The sequence below is a fragment of the Pseudorasbora parva genome, chromosome 7, assembly GCF_024679245.1.
Source record: "Pseudorasbora parva isolate DD20220531a chromosome 7, ASM2467924v1, whole genome shotgun sequence".
NCBI classification, from domain to species: domain Eukaryota; kingdom Metazoa; phylum Chordata; class Actinopteri; order Cypriniformes; family Gobionidae; genus Pseudorasbora; species Pseudorasbora parva.
Window position 1 is genome coordinate 28,804,997 of NC_090178.1, and position 18,686 is coordinate 28,823,682.

General features: G+C 38.6%; 1 protein-coding gene across 5 annotated transcripts in view; it reads right to left on the bottom strand.

The window, feature by feature from the left end:
• Positions 1–18,686, bottom strand: part of LOC137083203 (glutamate receptor ionotropic, NMDA 2D) — a 175,493-nt gene that overhangs the window by 89,444 nt on the left and 67,363 nt on the right. Inside the window, exon 1 of one of the 5 annotated variants that reach the window (XM_067448972.1) lies at positions 16,999–17,184. The exons of 1 other annotated variant lie outside the window; for it this stretch is intronic. Coding sequence is in view for 2 of the 4 variants with exons in the window: in XM_067448970.1 (XP_067305071.1) it covers positions 16,512–16,559 (48 nt within the window). In the remaining 2 variants the exon portion in view is untranslated. Of the gene's footprint in view, positions 1–1,775; positions 1,794–13,025; positions 13,074–16,511; positions 16,563–16,998; positions 17,185–18,686 lie in introns of those variants that run through there. 3 more of the 5 variants (XM_067448970.1, XM_067448969.1, XM_067448973.1) reach the window with 3 other exon arrangements.

The window sequence follows — 18,686 nt, forward strand, 5'->3', positions numbered from 1 at the left end:
GGGAGACATTAGTGGAATTAAAAATCATCACAACATCAAATGGGAAAATTACAACATATTTTTAAGGGATCGTTTGGCCAAAAAAATGTATTCTGTCATTACCTCACCTCATCATGTTGTATCAAACCCACAAGATTTTCATTCATCTTCGAAACACAAATGAAGAAATTTTTTATAAAACCTGACAGATTTCTGCCTCTATATCAGGCAAGGTCCATTACACCAAAAATCAGACACTGACAAAAAAGTTCACAACGACATCATAAAAGTAATCCATATAAATCAAACCGTTTAATCCAAGTCTTCTGAGGATGCACAATTTCTTTATATGCTGAACAGATTTAATTTAGGCTTTTATTTAGATATAAAGATTGAACAACGCACACAGAGCACATCAAATACTGTAGGTAAACATGGATGCACAACCGTACTTTCCTGACATTAGAGAACAGACCTTGTTTTTGTTTTTGTTTTTTTTACTTTATAGAATAACATACTAAAGCACATGTAAATCAATTCACTTTAAAGGGGTACTTTAGTGCTGGAAAGATGAATCTGTATTTAAACTGGGTAATTAATGTAGTAGAAATGTGAAATTATTTTTGAATTTGGTGCTTCCTAGACTGAGAAAAGACAGAAAACGTATTTTTGTCTCATGGGGATGAAAGACTACAATTCCCAGAATGCTTCGCTGCCCTGTGAGGCCATTCCCAAAGCCACCGCTACTGGATTACAGTGACTGAGTTAGAGAACAGACACTACAATTAAATACTGAAGGTGTCTGTTCAAAATAACGATCGAGTTGCCACGTGAGTCTCACAGCACTAACTCAGATTAGGAGTCAGATTATATTTAACGTCATAAATGAGCTAATGAGCGCTCGTGATAAAAGAGCTGAGGAAATCGCAACCACATTCGCAGCATACATTCACAATGCGTGTTCATGCCTTTGGAAGCTTAACTTTCATAGAAATTATTTTGAGAAGTTAAAACACTTACATTACTTAGCATCTGTTTAAATTAATGCCTGCAGCTGCGAGCTGTGCTGTGAGTGTGATCTCCCATCCCCCATGTGCGGGTTGAAAACGTGGAAATAGCTCCCTCTGCTGGCTGTAGTCTTTAGCCTCTGGCCAAACATTCCAAAGATGACGCAAATATCGTCAATTTGCATCACGGGAGGAATTTTTCCAGAAATAAAATGCATAAATCTCATCTCAGGGGGATATGAGGAGGGGAAGCACAATCATTTGATTATACTCCAGGGTTTCTATAGCCTAGAAATCTAGACGCACCCTAGCGGCAGCAAATCTAGTCTGCCCGCGAGGGTCGTCTAGCAACTCTAAATAAACTTCTGAGCTGTAAACGCCAAACTCTGGTCGGGCCAATCACATTGTGTATAGAGTCGGTGGGCGGGGCTTAACATAATGACGGCCGAGTTGCGCTTGCGTCAATCGTGCTTCTAGTAAACATAGAAACTGGCAAACGGCGGTCTTTCGAATCAGCTTCGACCGCGACTCTGGAAGACTTGGAGTTAAGCTTGTGTCTGAGAAAAGAAAGGCACTAAATCCATTCTTAAGAAGGGAAGATGTGTTCTGAGTTTTGCCGACCGGATACTCGAGAGAGAGAACAGCAGAACAAGAATGGAATATAATGACATTCATCGGCCTGCCGGGCTTTGCGAGCCCTGGCCCATATGCTCTGTTAGACACGTACACATAAGGAAAACAATCTATAACAATGCAGTACTATTACATATAAAAACACGTTTTACTCACATGTGTGTTGCACTATTCCTGTCGGATCCAAATCCAGCCTCGACCGGAGATTTGTTTACAAATGATTCCACAGAGAAATAAAGTGAATATGTCTTCCCCACGTGAGCTGGAACTTCATTAAGTTCAACTACTCATTCCTAATATTCCTTCCAAAGGAAGCATCAACTGTGTTCTTCCACAACCAGGAATAGCGCAATATCTTAATCTTCCTAGGCATGTATATTGTTGTTGACCAGCTAGCACAAGTCCTCCATGAGTCGGTGGGCGGGGCTACTGGATTAGACGCAAGGTAGATTCTGTATAGGCGGTGTTTCAGTTGCACACTGATGTCAGTATGAAGCACAGGACCGTTTGCTGGGCCTGGTGTCAACGAATATTCTAAATTCGAATATATATTCGAATAGTTTTAATTTTGAAGGTGAAAATTAAAATTAAAATTAAAATAAAAAATAATAATAAAAAAACAGGGGAAAAAAGCCAAGAGCTCAACTCAACCGCACCAGAGAAAGCGATATTAACTACAAAATCTAAAAAGCCATTTCTGGAAGTACGTCGGATTTTGGTCGGTAGGAGGTAAAATTGTTGAGCCGCGAGATAAAGTTATATGCAAGCTATGTAAGCTACTGTTAGCATCCACTCAAAAAAATTCTGGTTAAAAAACAACCCAATGTTGGGTAAAATATGGACTAACCCAGCAATTGGGTTGTTTTAACCCAGCGATTGGGTTGTCTTAAGCAAATATTTAACCCAACCGCAGGATTAAAACAACCCAATTGCTGGGTTAGTCCATATTTGACCCAACGTTGGTTTAAAATAACCCAGCATTTTTTAGAGTGTACCATGCCTAATTTTATATACAACGTTAAACAGAAACACTAAAGTGTAGGCTACTGTACTGACTGAATAGATATTGCATGAATAAAGGATAAATGCACTGCTTTCACTGGTGTGATTATTTACCGTTTCATGTCAAGGAAAAGTTCCATGTTTAGCACAGCACAGTGCTATTAAACTTCAATTAATATTAATAATATTTGTTTCAATCACTGAATGAAGCCTGCTAGAGAGAGAGAGAGAGAGAGAGAGAGAGAGAGAGAGAGAGAGAGAGAGAGAGAGAGAGAGGAAGGGAGAGAGAGAGAGAGAGAGAGAGAGGAGAGAGAGAGAGAGAGAGAGAGAGAGAGAGAGAGAGAGAGAGAGAGAGAGAGAGAGAGAGAGAGAGAGAGAGAGAGAGAGAGAGAGAGAGAGAGAGAGAGAGAGAGAGGTCTGCGCTCTGCGGTCTTGGCCATTAGTTAATATACTTGTTTTTGTGTAAGTAATACGTTGTCAAATATGTATAAACTTAAATAGACAATCTATACAAGTAGTTAATGTCTCTTTGTATTAATTTGTCCAGTTATTGACGTAATGTGCGTCATTGACAAAATGCACACCCAGATGTTCGAATAGTTTGAATATTCGTGTTTGTTTTAGAGGGAATATTCGAACGTCATTTTTGAGCAATTTTGACAGCCCTGGTGTCTATAAAAGTTTTTCTTTTACTAACAAGGAAGTTTTCAGCTCTGAAACTTACAGGATATTCTTATATTACCATGAACTTTTATTTATCAAAAGCTCAAGGAAAAGTTGATTCCTCAATTCATCACCCCTTTAAAATCTGTCATTATTATACTAGGTTTGGGTATCGTTTGGGTGAGAGAAAAAAAGATCTACAAAACGTTTTTTATTTTTATTTTTTATTATTCTTTGAATTGAACAATTTATGAAAAGTTTAAAGTATACTTAAGTATATAAATATATACAAAACACAATTTACTTAAATTCACAGTAAAAGCTAAGCCACCTAACCCAACTACAATATGCCTAATATTACACTACATAACAGCACTAATACTAGTGATATCAGCTTCAGCTTCAGTTCAGCATTATTTTTGCATTAATATGACCATATTCTCTGGCTAAATATTTTAGAACGTATACCCTTATTTTTCAATGGGAACGCGTCGTGCTTCTTACATGACACACAGCAGCTGCAAAGGCGCATATGACAGCTCAGAGCTCAGCTGTAACAGTTTATTTAGTTTTTTACCTTTTTATTAAAAAAAGTATTCGAAAACTTGTTACCTAGTATGTCATGAGCGATCTGATATTCTGATTTTCAAATATGTGTAAGTGAATCTGTTTTGCCATAATGATCATGTTAGCTGATCTATAATGTGCGATGGGGGCCGCAACGTTAGTTTGCGCCTCAGAGAATCAGATCTGTCGGATTTACATCACGTAAATTCATCCTTGTCTCACGAAATACATGAAATTAAGTGACCGGTGAACTCAGAGAAGAATAGAGTAAACTAACTTATATAATGTGTCTGACATGTCTGATATGAATAAAACAGTCAAATTATTGTTTGTTACAGATTGTTATTGCCACAGACATCAGTGTGTGTTTTTGCTGCTAACGTTACTTATGTGCATTTAAATGTCTAAAAAAACTAAAATAAACATGATATGGTTGAAAACACTTGAATAGTTGATATGTGACGAGCACTGAGCGCACCTGTCTCTGGCTCAGTGCCAGCCAAAGTCCGAAAGCAAGTTTGATGGCACCGAAATGAGGAACCGAAATCTGCATTCTGATTCAGTCCGGTACATACCAGTTGTATGTACCCACCGGGTTTTGGTACCCAACCCTATTAATTACTCATACTCCTTCACCCAAACCCCTAACACCTTCGATCATCCTCGGAGCACAAATTCAGATATTTTTGATGAAATCCGAGAGCTTTCTGACCTTTCCAGAGACAGCAACTGATTTAACATTCTCAAGGCCCAGAAAGACATTGTTCAAATAATTAATGTGACTCCAGTGGTTCAACCTTAATTTTATGAAGCGACAAGAATGCTTTTTGAGTGCAAAAACTAAATAACAACTTTATTCAACAATTCTGTTCTAGCCTGTGTCAGTCTCCTACGCAGCTGCAGAAAGCAGCGCTTTCAAATTACGGCAGCCCATGCTGTTCACGTGAGCACCACGCATGCGTGTAATGATGACGCAGGAGTTGCACTGTAGTTACAATGGAGACTGCACTGGAGACTGACAAAGGCTAGAACAAAATTGTTGAATAAAGTTGTTATTTTTGTGTGTTTTTGCTGGTAAAAAATATTCTTGTCTGAGGAGGGGTCAGAGAGATCTTGGATTTCATTAAAAAATATCTTAATTTGTGCTTGTGGTTTGAAACGACATGAGGGTGAGTAATTAATGACAGAATTTTCATTTTTGAGTGAACTAACCCTTTAAGTGTTTTATTCGATATTACATTTAAAAGGTGCCCTAAATGAAAAAAATTGAAAAATTGAATTAACCGTGCCATAGTGAAATAATAAGAGTTCAGTACATGGACATCTCAAGTACAGTACATGGAGTCTCAAACACCATTGCCTTCTCCTTCATATGTAAAACTTATGCATGAAAAACACCACAGAAAAATAAGTGCTTATCAACATAACGCCCCCAGTGACACAATCACTGGGATCATTAATATGTCAACCCCTATTATTTGCAAATGGCGGAACTGACGGAGCCGAATCATCAGGACTGCAGGTAAACAAGACACGGATAGCAAAAACAGCAGCTCTCATGGACACAAATGTCATGTTCCAGGCTGTGCAGGAGACGTGAGGACTTTTCATAGCCTTCCCACAGATAAAAAATGGTTGATGTTTATAATCGGATACACAACAATTTAATTCAAAATCGTTTGTTTGTTTGGGCCATTTCAAGCAAGCTTTGCTCAGCGTCTTAAACTGAAGAAAGGGGCAATTACAACTGTATTCCTGCATGCAGTAAGTAGTGATTTATCCAATTGACTGTTTAAAATTGACTGTTTAAACAATTTCTGATTAAATTCAACGTTTCTTAGAGAGACAGCATTGTCTGGATCAAGGGTTTTCAAACTGGGGTCCGGGGACCCCCAGGGGTCCTCCAGAAGGTTCTAAGGGGTCCCCAGAAACTTTCAGAGAATAAAAAGACAGAAAAACTGACTAACGTCTACTGAATATTCTAAATGCGTTACATTTCTAAATGTTTCTCTGCCGTATACATTTCAGAATTTTATGTTTGCTCTTTACCTTTAGTGGGTTTTACTCACCATAGTCCCCTTTATCTCACTCACTGGGGTTGTAAGACAGTATTCTTTTGCCAGCTGCTTACATACATTTATTGTGAAAGTTGCTTATTCTTCTTTAGGTTTATGCATCCAACATTAATAGACAATTTAAGTTTGGAAACAATATGTTGTTTTTATAATGTCACACATTCTAGCAAACATCACCTTTTCCACCATACAAGTTAAAACGATAGTCATTTGACAAGGCAATTTTTTGTAAAAATGTATGTATTTATATTTTTGAGAACTGAAGTAGGCCTATGATGATTTTGCAGGCTTTGATGATTGATGATATGATGATTTTAGGCAGACTATTAATAAATCGAGGGAACGAAATAGTAAATCGTGCGCACGATTTAGCCTTCTAGTTTTTTTATGTGCGGGGCTCCGTAATTTGCTGATTAAAAGGAGAAAGAAAAAAAAATTAATGGAGGGAGGATTACTATGTACTGCAATGTGTCAAAAACATACAGCTCAGATAGTCATATGTCATATGTCATTTGATAGGTCTCAGAGTAGAATACAACAAGCCTAATTTTTTGTGCTTTGACTAAACTTAAGCAAGTTTTTGTAAATGAAGCCCTGCAAGACCCATGTGTAAATAATATACTGATGCGGCATTCACATGGTGTTTTTCACTCATAACTTCATGAAATGTGGAAAATGGAACATCTGTATTTACAGCAGACTCTCACAATTAAAAAGAGACCAAAGTCACCATAATCCGTTTCTTTGATCTAAAGATATAGACCGCAGCCATGAATATTTTGTCAGAACCTCAAGTAAATTAAATGTTATTGTGTATAGTTATCTATTTAGAATTTATAAATGTTGTTACTTTGGAGCATTTTGTTTTTAACATTGTACATTTAAAAATACTAAATTGCAAATTCAATTATTACAAACATATATTAAAAAAAAAAAAAAAAAGTAAAAATGCTGTTTGGATTTAAATAAGCAGTCTATGTTGGATCATTATTGCTGTGATTATTATGTTTCTAGCATGTAATATGTTTGTGTACATGTTAGCATGTAATATGTTAACTCTAATTGTAGCTTTTCGTTTCTTAAACAATCATGTAGGAAGACACATCAGGCCCATATTTCAGAATGACAACGCCAAGATTCATCAGGCTCAAATTGTGAAAGAATGGTTGGAAGGGAGCATGAAGAATCATTTTCACACAGGAATTGGCACACTTCACAAAGTGCTCATCTCCTACATTGTCAATACAAGATCTTGTCCAATAATTGATACATCTCTTGATCGAAATCAATGCTGTGATGTGAGTCAAGCACTCTGTTAAGTCTATTCCAGCACACCCCAAAAAAGACATTCAACTTATTTAAGGTCTGGACTCAGCGATGCCAATGTATGTGTGAAAATGATTCTTCATGCTCCCTCCCAACCATTCCTTCACAATTTGACCCTAATGAATTTTGGCTTTGTCATCCTGAAATATGGCCATGATATGTCATTCTACATGTTTGCATCCTATTCTTTTAAACTCCCCCTGTTTTAAAGTGTTACAAAACAAAAAATTCTGTGATTAGTAATCCATTACAGAATAGTATGCTAATGTATACTTATTTCACAAGGATATGTGAATTGATCAATGTTTAAATGTGAATAAATGTGTAAATTGAAAATGTTCATCATAAAAAGTAATACTGTCTCTTTAAATACACAGCCTTTATTGATTTATTTTATGTCTATGAACAGGGCCGTTTTAGGCATAGGCAAACTAGGCGGTCACCTAGGGCTCCATCAGCTGAAGGGGAGCCAATCAGGGGTGTGTGTAAAGGGTGTCACGGCCACCCTGAAATATGATTTCTGTCCCCACTGGTTCCCCCAACACTATTGGGCTAGAGTACTGTCTATCAAACGATTCTTATATTGCATCAGATTACTGCCAATTTCTATCTGACTGCTGTATGTAAAGTTTGTATTTGGAGCGCTCAACAATACCATTGAATCAAAGAGCTCGGTCAATGCTTTGACAAGGTAACACTTTTTTAACCACACAAAGCTAAATTCAAAGGCCAATTAAAAAAAACAAAAAAAGGGTATTTTGTTAGGGCTGTATTTGTGGCATTCGAGAAATCACACTGTGAAATTGGCAAATAGCGTAATATTGCTCAGTTTGTATTGTAGAAGCCAGATATAGGCTAACCAAACTCACTTTAGCATTTCATGACTATTTTTTGACTCTATAAAGCTTTCTTCTCTTACAACTCCAAAAGGTGTGCGTTTTTGTGCCAATGCATTGTTAAAGGATCAGTGTGTTTTGTAATTGTCCCATATAAAACTTTAATGGACAATTCAACATTTTTATAATAAAATGTGCTAATTCATAACATTAATTACATCCTTTATTAAACTGCTTTGTTGAAATTAACACATCTTTACGGATGGTGTCGAAATGCTGAATTGATGCAAATAGTGCTTCCTGCAAGCAGTGTCATACAGAGGGCATAGCGTCGTGTTATTTAAAGGGGAAGTTCAAGCCTCAATGAGTTACAAAGTTTGCTGGTCAATATTTATTCTTGTTAGTTTCACATGAGTCATCAAGCTTTTATACGTAGTTTGCGGTAAATTTGGAATCATTTCCAAATTGTATTTATATATATTTCTTAATAAGGATTACCTTTTCAAATGATATGTGTATGTTTTTTTAATAAGGATTCAAATTAATACCATGGTGCTTTTTAAGATTTGGCTGGGGGTAAAGATTTCACCTATGGGATGTTAAAATGGCCCTGTCTATTAACTTCATGAAGCTTGAAAGTTAGAAAATAGAAATTTCTCTGGTATCATAGAAAGAAAAAAAAAACCTTCATTTGTGTTTCGAAGATGAACTAAAATCTTTTGGCCTTGGAACAACATGAGGCTGAGTAAATGATGACAGAATTCACATTTGAATCTCTTTTGGGTGAGCTATCCCTTTAAAGGCAACAGCATCTTAAAGAATATTAATCATAAAATCAATTCCCTGTTTAATGCTGGCTGGTCAGAATCCAGAATGAGGCCGCGCCCATAGTCTTACAGTTTTTTTGAAGACTGTGTATTAAGCTCTTCGGATGGGCTTATTAAGCATGTAAAGTACTATGCTATTAGTATGTATATTAGACTCAAGGTAATCTCTCTAGGTAGCTTTTGTGCAGTTGCCCCTAATTACCACGTGCGGCAGGAAGAAAGAGATGATGAAAAAGAGAGAGAGAGAGAGAGAGAGAGAGAGAGAGAGAGAGAGAGAGAGAGAGAGAGAGAGAGAGAGAGAGAGAGAGAGTTTGACAAAACGATGGGGGGAGCTCATAATTCCTGTGCTTTTAATAAACGTTGTTGGGACAAAACTTCACTGAGGCAACTAAGCAAAAGAAAAGAAAAAAAAACCTCTGTGTCAGAGTTTAAATTAATGCATCATTTCATAAATGCAGCCTTGCGTTGTCCTATTTCTTTGAAACAGATGACAGTTGTTGCCCAATGAGACAGTTTCTCTCATGCTCAGCACACCATGCTGTGAGTTAACCAGCAAATTATGGCTGTAATAACGCAAGAACACCCTCCTCTCTTCAATCATTGAGACAGTGTATCTATAGATATTTAAATTAAAATGCAGTCAGCATTCCTAAACACACATGTACAAAATATAAACAGGATAGGTAAACATAACACAAAATAGGAAATGCCAGACCCTAAGCCACATTAAAAAAATACAGATTAAAGATTAATCATGTATGTTATTTAAACTACATGGCAAACAATTGTTCCAATCAGACATTGATGCACGGATGTAACAGCACTGCTCATATATGCCCACAACAACATTAGATTACTGACGCACCAACATGCACACCTGTGCATCACATGCTTGAATACACTTACAATGTCTCTCTCTGTCTTTCTCTATCTCTCTCCTCTCTCTCTATTCCTCTCTCACACACACACACACACACACTAACAAATGTAGCACAATAACAAAATACAGACGAGGAGTATTAAAACTCAACAATAAAAAAAATATTTTGCAGGGTTAAAATGTTTTGGATTTATTGCTGATCAAGCTGATTCAAATTTTTACTCAGCCCTAACTTCATCACAAATTGTTATAAATTTTATTTTTAGAAACATATTGTATATGTGTCAGAAATGTTATATGTTCATACTTTTTATGGAAAGAGATACCGGTAGTTATAAAAAGAGAATAAACTGTCATGATTTACTCCCCCTCATGTCAGTCATTCCAAACCTGTTTGACTTTCTTCCTTCTTTGGAGCATACACTTTTTTTTGTCCATAAAATGGAAGTTTTTTTTTTTTTAATTTTGAACTGTTTTTGAATTTGTATTTGTGTATGTGTATGTTCTGCAGAAGTCACAGATGTTTGGAACGACATGAGGATTAGTAAATTCCTCTTTTTAAGGGGAAGGGGTAGTCTAGAAATCTAGACGCACCCTAGCGGCAGCAAATCTGCCCCGAGTATCGTCTAGCAACTCTCAATACACTTCTGAGCTGTAAAAACCAAACTCTGGTCAGGCCAATCACATCATGTATAGAGTCGGTGGGCGGGGCTTAACATAATGACGGCCGACTTGCGCTTGCGCGTGCTACTAGTAAACACAGAAGCTGGCGAACGGCGGTCTTTCGAATCAGCTTTGCACATTTTTTAAAGTCAAAAGGGCATGATAAATAAAGTGTCTCTAGTGTAAGTGACTCTAAACGAGATTCACAAATTCCACTGTGCAACAGTTCTACATCACTAGAAAATGCATTTGCATAATGCCCATCTTTGTTATACGTTGTCCATCCGTGAACAACTTGACACGTCCACAAACGCGCCATTTTACTGACTGCTTCTCAAAAGTTCAGCGCAGGATTCGCAAAACGCTTGCTCATGAAAGATAGGTCAGTACCCAGTTTATTTTGATCAGCTTGCTCCTCAGAATCACAACCTGTAAGTATGAATAATTATTTATATAGTGCCCTAGACTGGGAGCTACTTGCGAGTCGTGGGCCGATCTCGATCGGGTGACAGAACACAGTGCTGGGAGACCCAGTAAAGAAATCTGTTGCATTTGCCATAGAATTAACAGCAATGCTGCAAAGTCTGTAGTCTTTAATCGCTGTAAGATCTAATGAGAAGCATCCCGATTCAGTGCAGAGTTCTCTGTTATAAACCATAGATATCAGATCAAACAGCACTGAAGTGGAAACCAGGAGCAACATTGTGCCATGAATGAACAAGTTATAAAAGACTTTGTCCACAAACCAGCAACATTCACCACGGGTTTAAAGTAGTAACACTACATGACAGAAATAGTCAAATGCTTTAAAGTACTACACGTTTTTCCAGCACGTCAAGTTTTTCCAGCAAATGTTATAGTTTTTCCAGCAAGTCAAAACTATAATATTATAATATTTAAATGCTATTTTTAATGTGATGACCAAAACATTATTTGTTCATCCTTCAAAGATTGTCCCATTCATAAAACAAAAAGTTAAGATGTAGAAAAACTCGCAAAAATAAATAAATTCGTTGTAACCCTGTGGCTGCAGAGCAGTGCTTATTAGCTATTTTTACTCCCTAATATCTATTTTTTCACTTGCTTTGCTTTTGAATTAATATTAAGACATTAATGATAATAATTAAAGTTAATTTTATCTAAACCTCAACTTAGCTCAGTGTCAGCCCCCCAGTGCTACTAAGTACTTTCTGTAGAACTTTGAGGCACTGCTGATGCTGCTCTCAAATGTTATTCTGGAGAGCTGTGAACTTGCACAATAAAACTGCACATTGTAATTTCTGTATGTTAAGTCAACTTATTACCAAGGCATTTGTCAACAATGCAGTCAAAATGGGGGGAAATGTGAATAACTGCGGTGCAGGCTGATTTAAGGTGTGCATCTAATTTTTCAGCTTGCGCTCCGAAAAATATTTAGTTATGGGATACAGTGCTCCTAGTTAAAACAGTTAGTCTGTCTGGAGCCCTGATATATTTTCTACCAGTTGTTCAAAATGTGTTGTTTTGTGTTTTAATATTGTGTACGTTTCTGACTAACTAGCTAACTCACGTTATTGCCATCTCACTGAAATACTTCTGCTAAGAGGCTGTGGGCCACTGTTACCTAAAACGGTGTCTATTAATACAGACTGTCTGTTGTTCTTACTACTTTGAGTAATGATAAAGGATGGAGCTAGATTTGTTTTGCAATGGTTTATGTTACATCAGTCATTCACGTTAGTGCTCGGCTAACATGTGCGCTGTTATTGATTCGCAATCCCTGCATGTGCACCACAATAAATTAGAAATATACACATGGGCTTTTTGATGGACATACTCTTGTTAATGCTGATTATGAGGAATTACAGTTGCAACATCTCATCTCTGAGTAACATTGAGAATCATTGAAAAACGTTCTGATGTGCAATGTATATGAGAAAATTAAACAGTTTTTTGACCTTTGATGCATGTTAAAACCTGTTGTAGGAGACCTCCAAAACCAAATTAGAAAACTTTTAAAAAGAATAATAGATGCACTTTAATACAATATCCAGTTAACAGTAGTTAACAGTTCTATTCTGACATTAGTTACTATGACCAGTGTGCAGGGATGATGTCAAAACCCGAAAAATTTGCAAGTGGATCCTTCTGGATTTTCCTATGGGTTTTTTCAATTAACGAGTAAAATAAGGTCTGTGCTAAACATAAGCTGATGAGACTTGGTCATTTTTTTCCCAACAATATAAAATTTAACAGATCTGTACCGAAAATAAACATTTTAAAGCTGTTGTGCTGCAATGGTAACAATACTTCCGGAACCAAGGCTGCTGAAAAACTGGACTGTGAACTCTGTAAGGCATACTGAGAAGAAGAAGAAAACTAAGCGACAGTATGTAAAACATCTGCAAAACAAAGTTATCAGTGAACAGTTTCTGTTCTTGCTTTGATCTAAACTAAAATATTTCAGCTTTATCTTTTCTAGATCTGTGTCAGGCAAAAGCATGCCATCTTTCTTGTCCTCCTTTTTCTCCATTAACATACTGAACAGAAATCTGTCAGTATGATCAATCAGCACCTTGAATACATACAGCCCAAAATGTCTCCTCAGTCTGGTCCACCATTATCCGTGTCATTTCACTGCCCCTGAATCTCATCTTGTTTCATTCAACAGCTGCTATACACATCTCTGCCCCTCTCCACTTCACAGAAACAGCATCACAATACCCGTCTTATCACTAGAGACCTCCCCAGGGGGAAAGCACGGCCCCGCTGGCCATTGTTAGTTTACATCTGTCAATAGCATTATGGATATGTCTTTGATTGGATATCGTAGATGAATGAATCAAGAGACGCTGTGATCTCACAGAGTGTCAGCGAGCACACGTTAAGCTGTCAGGTGTAATGTCTATGGAAGCGAGGGAAGACTTGCAGGGATTTCCGTGGTAACTGTACAGGACCGCAGTTGTAGTTAGACCGAAATATCCGTGGTTACGGTAACCGTGGAGATGGGTGAAAGCGAGGACTCTGCTTCCTGTGGAAACTCTTGACTGATTAGAACAGGATGCCACTGAGTGCTACACTTTCTGTGTTAACGTTTCCTCTTAATCCACTAACATTTCCGGATTCTTGTTAAAAGTAACTTCTGTTTCCCTTTTTAGAGCTTCCTCAGAAAACACTCTCCTCCTTTTTTATTCTCCTCCTCCTCCTCCTTCCATTGCTCCTTTACTACCACTTGGCCTCAGCTGAATAATGCTATAAGTTGCCGTTTACACAAAATGCTTTTAGAAATGTTCTTATTATTATTATTATATTGTAAACATGCGCTAGACAGGCATGTTTGACTGTTGTGCACACGTCTTTTGCAAAGTCTTGTTATAATAAAAACACAACAGTCAAGTTAATATAGATAGTTTTTTTTAAATAAATCTAAATTAAGACAAAGTGTCATAATTTTGAAATAAAAAGCTTGAATTATTACATCATAAGGCATTCTAAAAAGATCGTATAATAGAATAAAAAATAATTGAATGAAGTCTGATTTTTTTCTCTCATACTTAGAGTAAATAGTCAAATTTGACATACTGTACTGAGTTGTCTCTAAAAATGAAGAAGTTGTAAATAATTTGTACTTTTTATGTCATTTTGACATCTCAGAATTTTGACATCTCTTAGTATCTCAACATTTATACTTATATCAATTCTGACTTTGTCAGATTCAGTCAATTCTCAACATAATTACATAATTTTACTTATCTGTTAGTAGCTTATATCATTTTGTAGTTAATGTAAAATAATTTTGACTTTATGTCAGTTTTGACTGTTATCAAAGCATGATTATTTTCATGTGGCTTCATAAGTGCGGCAGTGACTCAGTGGTTCATGTAGATTGTCTACAGAAGTTTGATGGTTCTAGCCCCGATTCCACCTGTCCAAGTGTCGAGGTGTCCTGAGCGAGACACCTAACCCCAGCTGCTCCCGATGAGCTGATGACGTCTTACGTGGCTGACATTACTGTCTGTATATGAATGGGTAAATGTGAGGCAAAATGTAAAGAGCTTTGGATGGCCATAGGGTCTGTTAAAAGCGCTATATAAATGCAGTCCATACGTGGCTTTCATAACTTTTATAGAAGCTTCCTTTTTCCTGTCATTCCACCGCATCATGTCTTTTTTTAAAAATGCATCTAAAAAATGCATTTTGTCTGGCCCCTAAAGCAGCAATAGCACTGTGTGAGAAAGGGTTGGCTGCTTTATTTGGGTCTGAAATGTTGAGAAATTGTGGGGTCCCACGTGCTTTCTCCATCTGACCTGAGCACCCAAACTGTGTCTAAGGTCTAATGTAAATTAGAATGGCCTTTATCAATAGCGAGCCAGTCTAACCTCTGGGGAGTCGGAGGAGAGGGGAGCAATGTAATCTCTTTCAAACACCAGCCTATGATCTCGTTAAAGACTAATTGATGTTCTGTGTTAACGAGCTTTACCTTAATTAGTCACATTTAAGTGAACGGAGGATACTGAGAGGGAGTTGGATACAGTTTTGGGCATGCTGGACTCATCAACACAGCTATGCGAACAAAAAGAGAGAGAGGAAAGTAATCAGATGGAGAGACTGATACGGAAACGGTGAAGAGTGGGATCCAGCGGGAAAAAAGAGATCTTAAAAAAGCAGCTATACTCTAGAGCCCGAAAGCCCAAGAGAAGGAATGATAGAGAGGATAGAGAGCAAAGGTAAAGGAGAAGATAAAGAATCAATGCTCTGAAACAGAACGGGAGAAATGCAAACGTTGATTCAAGCTGCTCTCATCTTTCTGTCTGAGCCCTCCAACCATGTTCAGTCTCAGATATTCAATTCCTCTTCTCGCTTTCTTCCTCTCCTTCATTTCCTCCTCTCGCTCCCTCGTTCAGTTTGCACTGTATTTCTATTTCCCCATCCTTCACTGTATTTCTGTCTATGAGTCTTCTACTCCCCATCCAGCTTCATCTGTATCCACACCTCTGCTACATCCTCCTCTTTAGTGCATTAGTCTCTCACCTTCTTTCATTCAATACTCTTTCATTCTTTCACTCTCCCTTCTTCTTTAAAAGAAGTGAACTCCCCCTCCCTCTTCAGTAAAGCCTGGAAAGCAGCTGTAAGACAGACTGCTGGAGTGAAGCTATATTGACACTGAAGGCAACACATTAACATTACTGTGCGCATTACAGTACTGCAGTGTGTGTGTGTGTGTGTGTGTGTGTGTGTGTGTGTGTGTGTGTGTGTGTGTGTGTGTGTGTGTGTGTGTGTGTGTGTGCATGTGCGTGTGCGTGTGTGTGTGTAGTCCTTGGTGATTTGCGTGCCCAGTATCCACAACATGCCTTGTTCAATAAATGTGCTTTTTTTTTTTGGAGGTCATAATCTTTTCTCACCTATCTTTTATTTATAGACCTGCGGGATCAAATACTGTATGTATGTGAAGAGTCTCAAGACAGCAAATCAGTACAGCGTGAAGCACATGAAAGGTCACGTTGCACAACAAGCCGCTTGTACACTAAAACATATAATTGCGCTCAAATGTTTTATCGTGTAAAATGTATGCCAGCACTTATCTCAGGCCTGTCTCGGTGTACATTAAGACCTCACATTCCCTCTGCAGGACTCCAGGCTCCATCATAACAGCTTTAATAAGTTTGGAGCAAGGAGGGAGTAAAACTTATTACAGAATATGAAGCAGAAGCCCCACATAAATGATTTTACTTCATTTAAACGCCAACGGTTTGATTCATATCGCAGGAGGAAAACTGTGGGCCTATGATGGGCTCATATGAAATTAACATAATGAGTGCTGCTCATAAATCTCACAGATTTTTTAGCCAACTATTAAAAAGCAAATGGCCAGACTTTGAAAAACGACAGCAATTGGTGTATTGAGGTATTTCAATTCTCTGCATTCCTGATTACCAATAAAATAAATACTCGAATAGGCTAGGCTATGTAAATAAGCTCGCATGGCACTGAAACACAACGAGTACTAAAAGACATACACTGGGAGACACTGAAAACTGTGCTCAGTAAAATTGATAAATCCGCAGTTTACATACACAACTGGAGACGAGCAGCCTGACAGCGCGGCGCATCGACACGATCATTAGCCGCAGCAAAGCAGCATTTTAAACACGGTTTAATATTCAGTTGCTTCACAGTTGTTGTTTTTATGAAAATCACTAATTGTGCCCGCAGACTGCGCGTGTCTCAGTGCCGTTTCCAGGCGCGTGCGTTTTCGCGTGTCGCTGTAACCTCTGCGCGTATCTGTGCAGTGAGAGTGCAAGAAAAGTCTAAGTATGTGCCGTTTCACTGAGGAACAAGTGGGCTTATAAGCACTGGCATATGTGCGCGCGTGCAGCAATGACAGAAGGGTCAAACCCCCGCGCGCGCCGGCCGTATCCATCGCTCTTTCGCGTGCCATCCATCCATCTTTTCCAGTACCCTCACCCGGAGCCGCCGGTGCACTGTCAGTGCCATGTCTCCTCGCTTCACGCAGTCAAGTCAGTGCAGAAACACAGCAGTATTCATTAAACTGTTACTTACTGTGTATTCACGCGCCTGTCCCCCCTCTCTCCTTTCGGCCCTCCATTCTCTTCACATCATTCCCCTCGAGGTATCCTTTTTGCGGCTTCTCCGGGGAAAATACACCTAGAAATATATATATTCTACATGTATTCAATTTTCGCGAGCTCTCTCTCTCTCTCTTTCTCTCTCCACCTATCTCCCGCTCCCTTCTCTCTCTCTCTCTCTCTCTCTCTCTCTCTCTCTCTCTCTCTCTCTCTCTCTCTCTCTCTCTCTCTCTCTCTCTCTCTCCGCTCTTTTGTTAAAATTCAGTATATGCGCCTCGTCACCTAGCAACCGTCAACCGTCAACCTCTCTCTCTCACGCGCGCGCTCCCGCCTCTCTCTCCATCACTAGCGACACGTGTTGAATGCTAAACTTAGCGGTGTGGAATAATATTAATAACTGGGTGGCTCGAGGTCTCTCTCTCTCTCTCTCTCTCTCTCTCTCTCTCTCTCTCTCTCTCTCTCTCTCTCTCTCTCTCTCTCTCTCTCTCTCTCTCTCTCTCTCTCCACACATGCACTCACTCACTCTATCGCGCACACACACCTCCTCCTTTCGCTCGCGCATATCATCATGCAATATAAATATTTACTAGAGCCACTCAGTCCTCTGTTGCCTGCCCCCCGCAGCCCCCCTCCGTGTGTCTCTCCCCTCCCATCATCCCGTACTGCGAATCAATGGTGCCGTATTGCCACTTCTGCTTCTCCGTGCAAAACGGAGAGGTGTGCGTCCGTCACGCTGTCCGTCCGTTTCACTAGACACGCATGTATTCATACAGCAAAGACGGAGGGAAATACGCACTGCTCGTGTGCGCGCGCGGGTGTTCTGGAGTTGCTTATACCGGGGGAATGGATGAGTATAGCATGAGCTGCAGTATTAACGGAGAATCAACGTGTTAATATGCTTATTGTATAAGATTTTTTTTTCTCCCGTTGAGTGCTTTTATATTATTTTACTGAATTCCATATTTTTCATTAGTTTTTTGCAGCTTTCTTTTTTCTTTTTATCTGAGGTCTACTGGATGTAGTCACTTGTCAATCGATTAATAAACCAATAACTCAAAAGCCCGTGATTGATACTGACACGGTGTTTCATTTAGTGAGCTCGGATGATAAATGGTCAATGTTTTTTTTCAGAAGGTCACTCCTTACTGAATCCCAGCGTGACGCAGCGCTATTGATGAAATATACCGTTCAGCCATTTAAAACGCAGTCGTGTCCATCCCTGTTCCTGAAAAGGACCACCCGCCACCCCCCGCAACGCTAAACATTTTGGATGTCTTCCTCATCGAATATAGGCTAACCACCTAAAGTCTTTGAGTAGTACTCTACTAATGAGCTGACGAGTTTAATCAAGTGTGTTTGATTTGGGACACATCCAAAGTGAGTACTTTTTGGGGCCCTCCAGGAACAGGTTTGGGAACCTGCATTTTCAAGCAAACTACAGTAACTGATCTGTTTACTCATCTCCACATTAGACATTTACCAGAATTACGTCTGTGCAAGAAAATATAGTGGTTATAACAATCAAAACAGTCACTCATTTAATGCATAAGTTTAATGATAAATTAGCACTAGATCACAACTTTAACTTACACACGGAAAATGCGAGCCATGCATAGTTGAAACCCATGTAAAAATGAAATATTTATGAAAGCCTCTGACCAA